The sequence below is a fragment of the Symphodus melops genome (genome assembly GCF_947650265.1).
Source record: "Symphodus melops genome assembly, chromosome: 11".
NCBI lineage: Eukaryota > Metazoa > Chordata > Actinopteri > Labriformes > Labridae > Symphodus > Symphodus melops.
The window spans coordinates 21,760,554-21,778,372 of NC_136701.1; the positions used below are offsets into that span (position 1 = coordinate 21,760,554).

A 17,819-nucleotide genomic window follows, 5' to 3' on the forward strand; every position below is an offset into this window, starting at 1 on the left:
CTTGTAACTTTCACAAAACAATTGACTGAGGGAACTAATGGCTATAATCCTTTAACATTAAAAATACACACATTCAAAGGCAGACACTTTACAGGTCCCAAAAGTACATCACCACTAAAAAACAAGAAAACAAATATATGTACAAAACGTTATATGTCATAAATGAGAAAGAATGTAATAATTACTCATTGAGGAAATTGACAGAAAATATCCCTTCAAAACTTGAGAGGTAAAGTTTTTTGAGGTATGAGTGTTCATATATTTCTCGATATAGTTTGGACTGAGATTTGTAAACAACCATTAACACAATCAGGCAGTATTATCCGAACAGGTCACGTAAACCCGCCATATATAAAATGTACTAAAGAGTTAAATATGTACAGTACAACATAAGTCTGTAAGAGGATGTAGGCACAGTGAAAAGGTAAATCATGTGCTGCGCTCGCTAAACTTTCAAGCGCATCAACTTTTTTTGTTTACGACATCATCGACTGCTTCTCCCATTGTTTCACACAGCTTGAGTCGAACCAGAATCCAAAAACTCCCTTGAATTTGAACTTGATTATAATGTTTTTGTTTGGTTTATCCATTGTGGTTTTCACAACCTCATGATTTAGAATTGGAGGTTGATGCAGACAAGAGTTTGGTGTCCTCTGAAGGCAACATCAAATCCAAAGAAGACAAAAAGAGCTGTTGAAATGCAATGATATGCGACACTCACAAAGCGAACAACTTCCACGATAAATACTGAGACTGTGAACTTTTAGACGGCACATCTCGAATGTGGTTGAATTTATTTACAATACAGTATAAAAATATTCATAGGAAAACTAAAAGCAAAAATCTAACAGCCACTCCTGGAAACAAATACTTTCATACAGTTTATAAAAGATGAACTCAATCCACTTAGAGATGAAGTTAGCCTCTTAAACCAGACCTGATAGAGATACTGCTACAGTCTGATTTAAGGGCTTAATTAAGCCTCATTTAAGGATCTAATGATGACATATTCATCACTGGTATGAGGGCCTTCCATAGGTCTATTTACTAATGTATAAATGTGAAGATGTGTCACTATGCAGATGATATCCTGCAGTTTGAAGGCACTCTGACGTGGTCTTCTGTCTTATTATTAAATACAGCACTGTTTAAATTTAAGGACTAGTAGATATTTTAATTTATTTTACAGGTAGTTTAAGAACATGCTCGTTGCCTAATGCATCCGTCATTGATTCTCTCTGCAGGGCTGTGTTGACATGATTTAAGCATATTGTATGCACAAGAGAAAACAGTTTGGACCGTCACCATTTCACATGGAGCTGCAGCATCAGATATGTGTCGAACTGATGACAAACATCCTGATAAAGTTTTCGAATATTTCCCAAAGTTGTGAAGTTAAGCTGCATGTGTGAATGCATTGGCAGAATATAGCCGCTAAATTTTATCCAGATTTTTTTCCTGACAAGTAAAAGTCCGTAAGAGAGCCTATGTGTAATCTGTAAGTAATAGTCTGGGTAATTAACCGCTAGCGTAAGTGGGGAGATTATCAGGGATGATGGGTAAAGTTTTTAAATCATGCGACTAATAAAAACTTGTTTGATCTTCCTGCGTGTAATGAAGCTTCTTTGTTCTCTACTCTGCTTGCCAGCATGTTTTCCATGACTTCATTGATACACCCAAATCCTTTGACCAATGCGATTTTCGTGCACTTCATGCTCTCTTTTTCTCACCAGCATGTTGTTTCTACTCTCTTCTGTAATCATTTCCAAAAACATGCTAAGGCAAAAAAAAAAAAAGCCATAGAGGTTCGGACTGTGTTGCTAAATCCGCCATCTTGAATATGTGGTCATTATTTCTTTGGGACTCATGCAACCTCCGATTTACCTCATGTGCTTCCTCCTAAACCACCCCCTCTTATGAAAGCAAAACAAATCTCCCATCGTGAGGGACATTGTTAAAAGGCAAACGCCACAAAATTGTCCTGAAGTTCTAGACTGGTTTGGAGTGCGTGGCTGAAAGACGTTCTAGTTTTATAAAATCGACGGTCCAATTGTTACACTCAGCTGTTTGTCACCCAGCATCTGTTCTAACCTGACACCCAGCTATGAGTGGTTGTCTTCACCCTCTGAGGAAACCCATAAGGCCCAGCCGCGGGGTCAAAGTTAAAGTCAAGTGCCCCGCCATCCATGAGAGTGTCATGTAGGACGGTCTCCATGTCACACTCAAACCTCTCAATGGACACGTTGTCCAGGTCACTGGGTAGCCTCTCCTGATGACCGTGCTGGTGAACTGGATTTAAACCCCTGAAGCTATTGCTGCTGCTTGAGCTTGCTGAAACATCTGAAGGGTGAGCTGGGTGTCCACGGGGTAGTTGCATATATGCCCGAAGGCTGTTCATTCGAGGAGGGGCCCCTGAAAGTCCATTGCGACTAGTCAGAGGGATCATGTTACAGCTATTCAAGTCTCGTGAGGTTGAAGGACCCTGGCTATGTATAACTTGTGGATTCACATGAGGAACTGGGTGACTCTGTAAAGAATTCAACATTTTAACCCCATTGCGACCTCCCATGTGTCTCTGGCTGCTGTAAGTGGGCAATAGCCCACCTGCCCTCCCAACCTGAGCCAACCGTGTATCGCTCGAGGGCATCACGTCCCTACTGGTTTCTGCATCTAAGGTCAACAGTTCTTTCAGTAGGCCAGCAGGGCAGACATACTGGTTCTCATACGCCCCAAAGCTTGGCTTAGTCTCTGGAAGTGTCTGCAGTGGAGCAGGGGACAGCGAGTTCATCCTCACCTGGCTGTACACACGCTTGTGGTAGTCCTGCTGTGGGTGTGCGATCAAACAGGGGGAGCTGTAGGGGCTACTCTGAAGCATGACAGCATTTGAGGAATGAGAGGAGTCAGGACCCAGCTGGGAGGATTTAGGAAACACCAGGTTAAGGTTATCCAGCAGACTATCCATAACCACCTCTTGGCCATGTTGGCCCACAGGTCCATCCATCTCGGACAAGCTCGGCAGGGGTGAGGTTATCTTGGTCCCTGCTGCTTTAGGATACATCATGTGACCATCGGACTCCCCTAGGTCATCCTGTTCAGAAGGGAAAGGTGAATGACGACCACTCAGGGTGCTGGCGTCAGAGCTGGTCCGTGTCCTAAAGGAGCTCCAGGCTTCAAAGTCCTCGTTGCTGTGGGAGTTTGGGCTTCCCATCCAGTTAGAGTACTGGGAACCAGGACTGCCAGCTCCCTCAACCCCTTCCTGTAGAGCCATCTATGAATCATAATATAAAGTTTACACATGCTGATGAAAACAGTTGATTAATAACCAACACCAACAACAAAAATCAATTATTGGAAATCTAGAGCATACCATCATCTGTCAAGATTGGGATGAGAACATTAACTCATTGATGTAAATGCTGGAATTGTTAGTTGCCTTCACAGCACTCATAGTAGCAAATCTGTTAATATGAGGATATCAGATTTACATAGACTTAAGAGGAATTTAAGTTACGATATTATGTTCTTTGATTTCGAGTACAACAGATATTTACAAATCCTTTTGAATGTTGAAACATTTTTTGGATAGCCGTCTGTATTTTCAAACTCCACAGAAAGTCTGGTGTTTCTACCTCCAACAGCTACGGTTATGTAACAGCTTTGCTTGGACATACTGAATGGGGAAACATATAGCCTAGCGTGCCCGAAAATTAGCATCTACAGAGTTACAAATGCTATTTCTGCACTTTGGCTTTAGTTTTGATTTTACACATAATATAAAATGCTCATTAGTGACATTTAGTTTCAAGGTCATTGTTTTGGCCTTTTGTTGTTGCCTTTTGAACAGCGCTATGCTAGCTCTTTACCGCTATATGCAGCCTTCACACTATGACTAATATGCTGCTGGCTGTAGCAATAAATCTTATCATCTAACTCCACGGGTTAAAAACAGTATTTTAACATGTCAAACCATTTCTTTGACCGAGAGTCAGTAGAAATGTGAGAAGAAATCTAAGGCCAAACAATAACCACTGCTTTTAAGAGCATGAAAGGTAGCATTGTTGATAACTGTACCTTTTTCTTTGTGGCCCTTCCTCTGCTCTTGGCCAGTTTACTGTTGTTGTCCATGGAGGCAGCTCTGCGCCGAGGTGACTTTCCACTCTTTCCCCCCTCTGGGTTCAGCATCCACCAGGAGCTTTTTCCTGTTCCTTCGTTCTGTATGCGCACGAAGCGGCTGTGCAGCGACAGGTTGTGTCTTATGGAGTTCTGAACAGGAACAGAAAGGATTTTTGTGAGTTGTCTGTGTAAAAGAAGCACTCGTGGCATTTTATACCTTATTGCTCTTCTGTGGGAATTCAAATCTTGTTTGATATACCGTGTTAAATGAAATGTTCAAACACTAGGCACAATAAGCTTCGGCTTCATCCTACACCTTTTCTGCCATTTTTTAAAATTTTGTATTCATTATTATTGTTCGTGTATGTTTTATGCTTCGTGGTCATGGACCAAACTACTACTAAAACAAAGGAAGTGTAATGCAACTTTCAGACAGAGCGGAGAAGAAAAGAGTGCGATGTTAAATCCATTCCCTCCTCGCGCTCAACAGCTAAAGACATTGGTGCTAAAACGTATACATCTAAATCATCATTCAGTCGAGTTTCTCTAATGTTATGTTACGAAACCTAAAAAAAAACGCAGCGGCGTCTCCTGTGGTAATTCTTTCAGGAAGAAAAACAACGCTGGTTGAGGAGGTCATGCAGGACACACGTGTAATGTACAGTCTGGTCTCTGTGAGGAACAAAATCTACCAAAAACACAACTCCTTTCTGCTCTGGATGGTGGGCACAATAAAAGACACTAGCAGGGGAATTCCCCCAAATACTCATGTGAGTTCAAAAGCAGCTCCCTGCAGTTAGTAAAGCCAGATGTCCCCAACCACAGGACTGAGCATGGATGCACTCAGCATGGAGATAAAGACACTCACACTAAAACAAAAGATGGATTGTCTGAGTGTGTGCTTTCGGCAAATGTATTCAGCACAGATATGAAGATAGTGTTTCATATCAATGCAGTGTCACTGATGTGTCACAATGTTAAACAAAATGACATATTGTCCCGCACGGTTTATTCCCCAATTTTTCAGTCAAAGAATACAGTTTCTTCTGGATGTAATCTTTAAAGTTAAAGATTTATTTCATATTGAAATGTTCTTTTAGAAAGTCAGAAAAGTCTTTCATACACTTCATAAAGCTGGACAAGCAAGCCTCACAACAGGATTTTAATTGCGGAAAGAGGACAAGTATTGTTTTAGAGGAGAGTCCCCATATGGAGGCACTGAACCACTTCAGCCACCAGTGCCTCCCACTAAACATCAACAGCAGTGTTGTCTCATCCACATGCTCTGAGTGGAGGCAGTGAGCTGTGCATGAATCAGAAGTTTCTGCTGCAGAAGAAAGCATGGAGAGGTTACAGGGTTCGAGTGAGGATGGGGAGGGTGACATAGTGAGATGTTTTTGCCGGCAGAGCTGGGGTCAATGAGTTCACTGAGCGCTGAACACGAGCTCCTCAGCCTGCGCTGACAGAGACATGCAAACAGGTTGGATGGAGCGGGAAAAGGGAGGAGAAGCATCAAATGTGACATGCTGGGTAGGACTGCCTTAACACATCAGAACCCACCCCCACTAAACCAGACTCCACCCTTTTCTTCTACTGAGTTTTAAAACAAGGCTTCCTGTGTCAGAGGACAACCTGCACGCACATAGAGCCTTGAGGTGCAGTTTACACTCATTGCATGACTGCAAAATGTAATGCTTAGTCTCATTTGTGATCTTGTGACCTTTATACTCCCTTTTTTTTTTTACTTTCTTCAGATAATTTCTAAATCTGAAAGCAAAGGCAGGAAATGAGTCATTAGTAGAGGACCTAAGCTCTGTAGAACATGCTGCACAGGCGTCACCATCTATAAACCAACTTCAGTCCCACTAACTCAACGACATGTCTTGTTTGAATTTGGACTGCACAAAAATGTCACAGTTATCACTGTATGGGCATTTGCATCACAATAAATAAGGAATTGTGTTTCATGTATACAAGCAACGCTTTCTCGCAGCATGGTGAACGATGATGATGATGCTCAGACGAGCTGGTATCAACGCTCAGAAGAGTTCATGGCAAATAAGAGGGGGAAAACTCTTTTGATTTATTTTGGAGAATCATGTTACAAACTGGAGTTTTATATTAATCATGAAGAAGAGCAGATAGTTCAAACTGTGAGTTATTGCAATTTATGTAAAATTCATTGTGCGTTTATTTGTCACACTTCATATCTTTAATGCATTATTGAACATTGAACTGTTAAGACACATTGAAAATGTTCTTCCTAAAGAGCAGGCCTACTTTAAACATGCCTCAGATCACTTGTGATATGCAAATGCTCGCCGCCTCTGATTAGAGCCCACAATAGATCATGGACTGCATGACTGGGCCCTGGGAAGAACTATTCTCTGCACGGCCTGGGATAATCCTTGTCTCAGACAGACCTCACCTCAGCCACAAGGGAACAAAAGACGTCCCCCGCCTCACTAATTCAGGAGGTGCCTCCTTCACACAATATTCCTCTGAAAGCCCAGCCCAAGGTGGCCTATAAGCATCTTTGTTGCTAAACTTTTTTATAAACTGATTGTTATGGCCCTCACTTTTGAGTGACTTTAAAAGGGTCAAATGTGTGCACCTGTAGCTGCAAAACATATATGAATGTGAGACATTAAAAAAAAACCTAAATGCTCTTTATTGGCCTTTCTTGAAGGCTGTGGAAGTTCCCAGGCATAGATTATGTGGCCTTTAAAACAGAAGGTTGGCTGGGATTTAAGACACAATGTTCTTAGAGAAATATTACAAGAAGCACTGCTTTGTATTTGCACAGCTTTATGAGAAAACTCAAAGTCTTGCATTGTGTTTGGGTATGCCATGGTGTAGGCTGGGAACAGTTTAACTGATATGGGGGATTTTAAAAGTCTGTTCTGCATCTTTCAAACTTTGCAAAAACCTTTAAAAAAAAAAAAAAAAGGCGAATCATGTTTCTTGCAGCATTAGTTTAACGATGGTTCTTCATCTGTCTGTAACTTACGCTACATTGACTCGTGTGTAAGTTTTAATGTCGCTCTGGGTCAATTGGTGAAAGGGAAACAGAAATGGGAAAGGTCTGTTTGCCCCTTCCAGACACTATTAGAAATGACACAAGAACAGCAGGCAGAAACCAGAGGACTGTCCTGCTCTGAGACGACCTGCTGCGACACAGACTTATACCAGAACATAGTTTGGAAATCATACAACAATATACTTTTTTTTTTTTTAATGAATCAAGCATCCTAAAATCATTTGTGATCGATATCAAATAGACACACTGCAGCAGCCTGAAATGACTCCGCCTACTGGACTTCAAAACAATCACATTGACACAGCTGCTGTTTCTTGTGTAGTGAAGCATAAGGCCTGCAGTAACGGTCACAGGATAAGTAAACAAACGGAGCCCAGTAACAGGGACAGGTGCAGCCCCAGTGAAAGTGGCCTTACTTGCCACACTTTAAAGGTTTTACATACTCTTTACACACACAACCACATACAGGACGGAGGATCTCCCAGGAGAAGAGCCTCTGTAGAGCAGCTGCTGCTCAAATCATAACTAACTTCTCTATGAATGATGAGGCCCTTTATTTCAATATGGTTATCAGAAAGGATGGCGTTTTTAATTTACAAACTCATTTATTTGTAGCTTTTAAAAATGCCATATTTCTTCACTATATGTAGCTTTAACACACGCGCAAATCAGCAAAAGTAACTATAATGACAGAAACCATGTTTGATGAGGTTTGTTTGGAAACGAATTATCATGTTCTTGTTTGAGTCATGTCCCAAATGTTTACATTGAGGAGGCGGAGCTTCCGATCTGTACTGCAGCCAGTCAGTCTAAAAGTTGGAACAATTGTCCATAAATCAAAATCACATTAACAGTGAGTGAGGAAGTATGCTTATCTCTTGGCTGTCAAAGCCACAAAGAGTTCACCTGTAGGTAAATATTGGACTTCTGCTCATGAGTCATTAATGCAGCTATAGTTTCGTACAGTTGCTTCTTACAATATGTAGTGTGAAATCAGTGTCAACACCTGGGTTGGATAACCTTAAAAAAGTTTCTTCTCATGACGTGCACTTTCTTTTTTGTTGTTGTCATAATTGATAATTTTGTTAAATAACATGTCTTTGTATTATTCAGAATTATTCTCGCCTCTCTCTGAGTCACAGTAAGATGTGATCCAGCCCTGAACAAACCTGAATGTGATCAGTGGAAAGATGTTGGATGGATGCATGAGTGTAAAGACAGGATGTGTGAGTATGTGGATGGGCCCATTGGTGTATGGATGGAAGTTATGTACAAGCTGAGAGGTAATGTTCATAATCGTGTTACTTCATATTCTCAGCGGTTCAGTGTTCTGTAGTTAGCCTTCTTTATTCTTTTCTCATGCAGTCTTTGAATATTAAAACAGAAAAAAGTTTACAACTAACGGTTAAGTAATCCACATTGAGAACTGCCACCACTACAAAGCTACCTGGTGTGAAATATAATGAAAGAGCACAGCACTTGCAGTGATTACAGTAAAAGAATAAGCCACTTCCTGACAATGTCTTCCTGTGCACCCTCATCTCCTCTGACCCAGGAAGCGCAAACAGTGTATTGCAAGCGGGACCTGAGTTTCTGTTAAAGCAGGTGGGTACAACAGCTGAGCTCCGCTGCAGAAGAAAGACAACACTTCCAGTTCAGTATGCAAACAGTGGCATGGCTGCAGGCACAATGCAGCCTACTTGATTAACACTGTGCATCACACTGAATGACCTACTTCTCCAATTGCTTCAAAAGCAGGCCCCTGAAAAGCCATGCTGAGCTTTGTGTCTGGAGTTCAGCGTTCGATAAACAAGGAGTGGGCAAATGAAAATGACTGACGGTTAAGCACTTTACCTTATAAGATATTGATTTAAAAGCTTAAACATAACACTGAAGTCATACTAAATAATCAAAAATACCAAGCTGATTATACTTGATCTTAAATCTTTCTCAGCCTGAGCTTGACTCTGGTTCACATTCTTTGCACACTCCAAAGGGTAAAAAGGCCAACTCATTTGCAGGATTGAACATTAATCTCAATTACTCTTTATCCGGCTTCTTTTCTTCACGCCATATTTTTTTCCCCCTCGGCCACTCACGTCCTTTATACTTTGCATAATAGACTTGAGGCCAGGTTCTTTTTGTGAACATAATATAGAGGGGGGACTATTGTCCTGTGTGTGCATGCTGGAGGACAATGCAAAAACCTACATGCCACGGATTCCACAGGCTCATACATGTGTAGATGGAGACTGTACACAGGCCTCAGCTCACAACCAGCCAGTCAGCTGACTGCTCCCCTCCTTCCCTCAGGCCACTGGTTGCTCCTCTTGAAAAGCCCCTGCTCCAAGCCTGCCTTTCCTAAGCTTTCACTGGGCCTCTTAAGTTCAGCCCCCACTTTTTAACCTTGTGATCCTAAGACAAATAGAGGCAGTTAATTATTTTTTAAAGCTTTTTTTAGTCGCAAGCTGCCTTTTTTTTCCCAGGTCTGTGTCGCCAAACTGGGTTCAAAACGTTCACACATCCCTGAGGGCATTTCACTTCGAAACTGATCGTGAACTCAATGCCATTATGGGAAAGTTAACTCTAGATTATCTGACTTATGGATATTTCTGAAGTATCTGCAAGCATGTTATTGTTGTTCAAAGGTGCAGTTATTGACTTAGTTATTGACATAAAGGAGCTGTAAGCTAAATGCTAATGCCAGCACAGCATGGTCCACATGCTAACATCTTTATAATGACATTACTTGGTGTTTATTAATTACAGTGTTAGCTATATTCAGTATCTTTGTCAGCATGTTATCAAGCTAACATTAGCTACAGAAATGTTCAGTAAGTGGAAGACAAAGTGATCAACAATTCTCAGTTGAATTATTTTAAGTCTCATGGAACTGTTTCATGTTAACTTCTGATAAAAACAAAACAAAACGTAATACGATTATGATGTCATGGTGCTGTAAACGAGGGTGTATGGCCTATAGATGCAGGCAATCAGACATCAATCAGTACATTTATTACCTTTTACTTGTGGTAAATGATAATAATGTAATATTTGCAAGAATGTGTCTGATTGCTACAATATTGGAAAAGAAGTGATTGAATGCTAACATTATAATTTTTTCAGTTATGTCTTAGGACTGGAGCAATTTTCTTTCCAGGTCCTGATCTGCCTGTTTTGGTGAGTTAATAATAATTGTCAGACTTTCTATGTAAAGATGTTTATTTTAAAACCTGAAATGCTGGTGTCATGTGATACGAGAGGAAATATTAGTGGTTTACTAGAGTTGGTTATTAAAAACCTGATTAGTTCTTTAAAATACTAAACTAGCACTAGCCTTACCTACAGGACAGGTTGCACCTCACTTCCACTAGGAGGCACTTTAATCAGTTGTCGCTCTGTTTGAGGGATGTTGTTGTTAAAACTGAGTTTTTCCATTTAGCTACTCAGCTCATCTTGAATAAATACTGTCAGCATTGTCTGTCAGTACAGTTTCCAGCGGGGATATGCAAACATCAGGCGCCTCTTTTGACACCAGTGTTAAATGATATAGTAAAATAGACCACTTTACAACAGGCACTGATTGCACGCTTACAGCAACTGAAGGCTGCCACTAAGACGGCATATTTATCCAGAGAGCACTCGTGCATAAACAGCCAAACAGCCGTTTGCTTGTTTAGCACTTAGTCTCAACAAGCCTCATAACCTTAAAGAAGTGCAAAAGCTGTAGGTGAACACTGTGTTTTACTATCCAGACCTACAGTACATGTTTTTAAATAAAAGCACCAGAACCTTTGTGCCAGTTAAACTGAAGGTTGCTTCTTCCTGTTCCAGTATTAAATGTCACAGTTCACTGAGAAAAACAGAGGCAGTACCAGTAAGATGTCTGAGTAGCCTTGTATACTCATTTCTACTTATAGACCCACCGACATCCCAGGGGAACATGTCCTCCCAGTTGATAGGGGGCTTGTCTTGCAGCAGAGGGACTACGATTGCTGACTTGCCACAGTTTTTGGAGGGAAAACAAAACATGTCCATAACATAGGGGAGACAGGAAGCTGTAGCGGCAGCAGCATCGCCCTCGTCCTGCCCTCCACCCACCTTCAGTTTTTTAGGTGGAGCTGTATAATCACTACGGTTTAAACTCAACGCCCTCCACCCACCATGAGGTCTCTGGCATACCTCTATCTGTCATTATAATCAGGGACGTTCATGCATGTGGATTCTAAAGTCAATAAAAAGGCCAGACTGATGATTTTATTGTGGCAGGAATGTTGAAATCAAATCGAGGTAGATGCACAAACATGTTCTGTCTGTCCACTTTTTCCAGCGCCGACCCTCGTGTTTTGTAAGGTGGGGAAGTGAACACATGGCACTGTTTTCCATCCACCAGGCAGGAAATGCATCATAGTTCATTGTGGGGGGACCGTCGTGTTTTTTTAACAGGAAGGTGTAAAAATAACTATTAGCCGGTGGTTCCAAAGCCCAGAGAACGAGCCAACATTTAGGAATGCAGAGGTTGAAGTAGAGATGTGTTGACTTAATATCAGAGATAAACACGCCGCAGCTATTGTTCTTAATAGAACTCTGCGGCTTGGTTGAACGTAACACATTGAACTATGCAGCAGAACTCTTTTCTCGAAAACTGAGAAAATTCACGACAGCAGGCTGCAGAAAAAGAGGTTGATTCTGGTTATTCTGGTTAAAGTATGAACTATGCTAAAAGGGCTTTTGTGCAAGTCGTTTCTCGTCGTTTATCATTTCGGGATCGACATTAAAATATATAAGAATAAAAGAAATGCCGCCCAGCAGTTACACAGGGATCATAGAAACGTGTGTTGCATCATGACAGCTGATTGAAAATGAAGAATATTACATGCCAGCCAAAAGTTAAAATGCAAGATCAATTTATTTGTTCACTGCAATTTAGTGTCTTACCAAGTTCTCACCTTCAACCTCCCTCTCTACTATTCACATTACCGTCTTTCATGTTACAAGGATCACTGCGAGGAGGCATGAAGAAGTCATGTGGGGAGTCAAATTGGCAGGAAAATCTGTTTTAAGAATCTTTTCATTTTATTAGAACATCAACATTTTGCACAAGAGGTTTGATCATTTTATATGCAAGTCAGGAGGTCGACATTTCATCTCACTCTTATGTCTGATGTTGTTTATCTCCACAGGACATAACTAATAATCTCTCTTTTCTAGTTTGGATGAGATGATGCATGTTTATTAATGGGTGATATACAAGCTATGAGGATGAAACCGCCAAACTTTGAATAAAACAAGGAATAGCCTGATCCCGATGTCCCTACGAGTTTTTAGCTGAATGAACTGATGTTAGACGGACACAATGTTTACAGTGTTGAGTCAAGATAAAGGGAGTGTCATCAGTACTGCAGATATTTGCTCATAAACCAAAGTGCTTGATAAACTATTTCAAACAGCTCCTTGTGTAATCTGTTGTTTGTGCGTCAACTTGTCTTTATTTATGTTTCTTTCTCATCTGTACAAGCTGCTACATGGGAGGGATTTATAAAGTTGTTTGAATTGAATTGAATGAAAAAAAAATGATCAGGAGTCTGGGTGTCCGAAGCCGTGTGCCCCATGTGCAGAGGTGAAAGTCCAGCGGCCATGGGTTTGAATCCCCCCCCCCCCCCCCTCTCCTCCCAACATTTCCTGTCTCTCTTCAGCTGCCAAAAAGGCCAAATAAATAACTTTAAAAAAAACCTTCAACAGCAGAATATAAACATTTAGGTCAACCTTTCTTGTCTACCACAGTTCTGAAGAACATAATTACTGGGGGGGGGGAAAAACTCAATCGAATGATGGCACTGTGGAGACCAAGTCTTGGGATCAAAGAGCAGGATGATTTATGCTCTGGTTATCAGGAATCAACCCATCAGATCAATTTTGAACGATTTCATTCTGGACCCAAAGTGGCGGAACAACTTGCTTCCCCTTCATTGTTATCTCCAAAGGAGAAGAACACTCTGTGGTTGGAAATGTTTTTTTGCCCAAATAAATCCTTCATGCCCTGGAGCTCAACTGAACAAAACTGAGGATCACATGAATCTCAAAACTCGGACTGGACAACAGACCATGATACAGTGAGACGAGTTAAAGACGGTGTGTTCCCTCCTGATTGGACACAAGTTATTCAAACGAGTGGCAGCGATGTTACACTGAGTATGAGTGCAGAAGATGACGACGGCAGTGCTATTATTTAGTGCCACATTATCCCCTCATGTGTTGCTGTTATTGCAGTTGTAAAACAGTGAATATACTTAAAAGTAAAAATCAACAACAAATTTGTCGAGCTCCACATACTCAACTAATCCACAAAGTAACTGAAACTAGACTGTTGCTAAGCAACCCAAACATACTCTTTGGTTGGGTCTAAAATCAGACCCTCATTCACTACTCACCATATAAGGAGGTATGTGTAGAGGAGTCTATAGTGCACTCATTGAGCACAATAATAAACACATTTCGGACACGACTGTGACGTCTCGATGTTGCACAACTAAAATGTCAGCTTAACTCCAGCCGAGGATCGAGGGATTTCAGGCACAGCTCTACACTCTGGCTACATTGTGTCCATGCTTACCCGAACCACTTACTTTTTTTTTCTTCTTCCATGTACTTGTTTTTGCCTTAAAGTCAGTGAAATGAAACTCTGTGCTGTCAGGTGATGAATAAAGACAAACGCTACCTACAAACACCTGGCTGAGGCGGACCGGTACATAAAGTCATAATCTGCATCAGCACTCCGGTTATGTCTTTTTGTTCCAACAGATTACTCCAACAGAAATAATTATTGTATAATTAATGTTGGTGTTACTTTAAATGTATAGACTTGTACCCAAATCTGCAGGGTTGATGATATGAAACATGAGCAGACCGTGTGGTGTTATGATGATAGTTTAACTCGTCGGTCCACTTAAACAAACACGAACGTTACCAACAAAAAGCCACACAGAAGGAAGTGATAGGATTAAGAGCAGCGATCCCTCTCTTCGAGCCGTAGCATCCGCAGAGGAAACTCTAGAAGACAGGGACACAGAGATATGAGCGCACAGCTCAGGAATGGAGGATGTCTGACGTTGTTCCCAGCATTCCCTTCTCCCAACTCCTTCCCCTCCGACACACTCCTCAACACTGATTGAGCTGTTTGTGTCGCCTCCTGTTATTGTCAAAGGACTTTACTCTACACTGATTCCCCGGCTATCTGACTGAATTCCCACCAGCCAGCGCAGCTACGGTTTAAATGTAACAAAGTGATGTTAAAGAGCTGCAGAAACATGAAGAAAAGGAGGAAAAGGGAGGTTTAGCAGAGCCATATTTCATAATGTCAGCTGTGATCAAGCTCACAAAGAGGGTGTTTAACAATGGAAACTATATTTGATTGAGGTTCGTGAGGCATTTCCTGACATAACTTGAAAATTACATCTCATCCCTGGAGAATGAACGGGTTACAGGAAGGGCCTGCAAAGCTGAAATATGAACTTGACTCAAATTTTGTTTGAGTGTGCACATTTTAATTGGCAACCACACTGACTTTCTCTGTCTGCTTTTGTCCTGATTTATTTTCTATCCATCACAGTTGAGTAACTTCCTCGACCGGCGAGACAATATTAAGACTTGGATTAACGTGTTTGTGCAGGCGTTAGACTAATGCTTTTACAACTTCTCCCTTGTACTTTAAACATTTCCAGACAGGAAAGAAGGAAAGCTTTCAAATTTCAGGAATGCACCAGGTTTTCCATTACCCTGGATACGCTGCATAGACTATGACTCAGTACTGATTTTTTTGAGTTTTCCCCAATGTTTGCACAGATATTTAAAAATGCACCATATTCTCAACCAAGATTTCCACCGTCCCTGTCTCTTAAACATTAAAAGCAAAGTTGAATGTAAACACTAAACTCCAATAGTCTAAATCTCTCTAAGTATTCTCATTATATAAATGTGTTTTTGCATTGTTTTCCTCACTAAAGCAGAGAAAGACATGCTCTCAGACACATGTATGGGATGTTTACAGTCAGAATGGCTGCTCCTTCCTCCCTGACACATCGATGAGGCGCTTGCTGCCACTGACAGAGGAAACCACTCCGAAACTTCAAAGGCTACCGAAACCACAAAGTTCAGCAGCCCATTTTAAGCATAAGAGTTATACAACTATTTTAAAAAAGTCTACATTTTTTAAACTTTGTTTACTTTGGGGAAACGTTTTACTTTCTCTAACTGATGGAGAAATGACAGAGAAGGTGTTGTCTTTAGTAATCAGTCATTCAGTTTAGATATATAGATAATATCAACAACAATCAAAATTGGTATGAAACACAGAAAGAGATCTTTGAAGTCACTATTTAAATGTGTGATTGGAGATGAGTTAAGATGGTTCTGTTCTTTTGGAGATTAAAGTCACCTACAATAGTGCAGCACTGCTTGAGTGAATGACGAGTTAGAGTAACTTCAGAGACATTTTGAAATTATACACAAATTAAACAGAAGAAATTCATTATCAACACAATAAGAAAACCATCCATAAAACACAATCAGGATTCGGTGAGGACCTTGCATTTGCATAAACGTGTGTTGGTCATCTGCATATTGAGTAGAGCATGATCAGGATGCCACGTCTGGGTCTTTGCATTAAATGAGTGCAGATCTGCTGCTTGTTGACAGTCTGTGAGCAGACTCTTTGGTGAGTATGCACAATAAAAACCCAGAGGTTTGGTGGTTTTCAATCATGGCTTGGATTGTGTTAAAAAGAACATCATCTAAACTTTGACCATAAACGTGCATGCAGACACTCACCTTCCAGCCCGCGGAGCTGTTGCTGTCCCCTTTATCCTTGAAGTAAGGGACGCTCTTCACCATCCAGTCGTAGATCTGAGACAGCGTCAGCCTCTTCTCAGGTGAGTTGTCTATCGCCTTGGTTATGAGGTCAGCATACGACATGTTGCCCCAGGCGTTACGACGGGACGAGCTGCTCTTCCTCTGGCCGGGGCCACCCAAGGGTGCAACACCAGGATGAGGCACCTGTTGTTGCTGAGGCGGCAGCTGTGGTCCCGGGAGGTGCTGCTGATGATGATTATGGTGGTGGTGATGAGGATGCAAACAGTTTCCCTCTCGACACAGAAAGTCATTGCAGGGCACAGGCGGTTTGTCCTCTGCATAGCCCTCATAGTCCTCCTCTAACAAGCCGAGGTTACTGATGAACTCGGTGTTTCCTCCCGGTTCCTGCTGCACCGACGGGGCCGGGGACGATGTGTTGGAGCTGGCTGGGTCAGTGATCTCCGGACGGGGCAGCGGCCAGGTGCAGGACCGAGGGCGGGAGAGAGGCTCAAAGTCCGGGTCTATCTCGACCGGCTGTGACTGTGTTGACGCTGCCTCAGCCATATCAGAGTCTAACCTGTTTTTCGCAGTCACACAGAAACCCACATAAAAAAAAAATTCAATTAACAAATTAATGCGCAGGTGAAACAAGAAACCTGCGTGCACGCGCCAGATTCTATTAGTCTGCTATGCGAAGAGAAATCTAAAAATGTAAATGTGTCAGAGCCGCTGTGTTCAAAGTCTCCATGAAGTTCACTCCATCCTGCACCGACTCGTCAAAACTCTCAAGTCTGTCTCTCTCTGCTCTCGTGCTCTGTCATAACAGTAGTAGCCTGCAGTGTGTGGTGCTGCCTTCACGGACCACACACATAGTAAGTCATCCGGGTGTTACAACTCGGCGGTGCGTTCGAGCCCGCTTGAGTTTGTAAATCATGACAAATTCAACCAATTTCAATTACAATGATCATTATTACGTGTGCCTGTTTATTCGTTGCTTGAGGGCAGTCTAAGATAACTAATTAGCCATTCATTAAGCATTAATACAGATATGCTCATACGTCATGCCTGTTTGAATCTTGAGTTATTGGAGCTGTAAAAATGAGCAGGTTTTTTTTTTATTGTATTTTGCCATGCCAACATGATGTCCCTTTAAATAGCCTTTGATAAAAAAGGGTCACAGGCTCACCACGCCAATACCAACAAATATACAGTACAACCAAAAAAGTTAAAGTAATATTGTGTAGTTGTGAATGTAACATGCTCTAATTTTCATTAACAGCCTGGCATTAGACTTAAGACACTTGTATTCATGATACCAAAACACTAAAGTTACTTATTAAATTGTTAAGACATCATTTATATATAGGTTACTCCATCGTATCCAGTGTCCAACATGTAACTGCATATCAACAGGAGCCTTTAAAGTAGCAATAGAAAGGTCCAAGCCTGGTTGGACGCTGTTAGAATTAGTGCTCGGTAGTGTCATCTAGTGGTGCATTTGCGTACAACACACCAGTTTTCATTTCTACACAAACACGTCCGCTGTTCTCATGAACACTCATAAGTAAGGAAGTGTTGCCAACATGTTATCATGCCAATCATGATTGTGTTTAAGGAAAAGTGAACAAAATGTGGAAATGAGGCACTTTCAAAAGTCATGCTCCCTTTTTCCACTCTTTCTCCAACAATAGACGGCACACTGTTTTAAAGCAGAAGGAATCTGAGGGAAACATGTTTTTTAGCTTTAAGGGAACTTCCCTTGCGAGGGGTAACAAGGTTCAAGGTCTAATCATTCTCTTAAATTAAACCTGATCTGAGG

General features: G+C 41.4%; 1 protein-coding gene across 1 annotated transcript; it reads right to left on the reverse strand.

Moving 5' to 3' along the window:
• Positions 1–1,984: 1,984 nt before the first annotated feature.
• LOC306831364 (forkhead box protein O1-A-like) lies at positions 1,985–16,782 on the reverse strand. Its single transcript, XM_079355436.1, has 3 exons — positions 15,980–16,782; positions 4,072–4,263; positions 1,985–3,268 (listed from the first exon to the last, which is right to left on the reverse strand). Exons 1-3 carry the CDS (start codon positions 16,562–16,564, stop codon positions 2,087–2,089), a joined length of 1,959 nt encoding a protein of 652 aa, XP_079211562.1. The 5' UTR covers positions 16,565–16,782; the 3' UTR covers positions 1,985–2,086.
• Between the last annotated feature and the right edge of the window lie 1,037 nt (positions 16,783–17,819).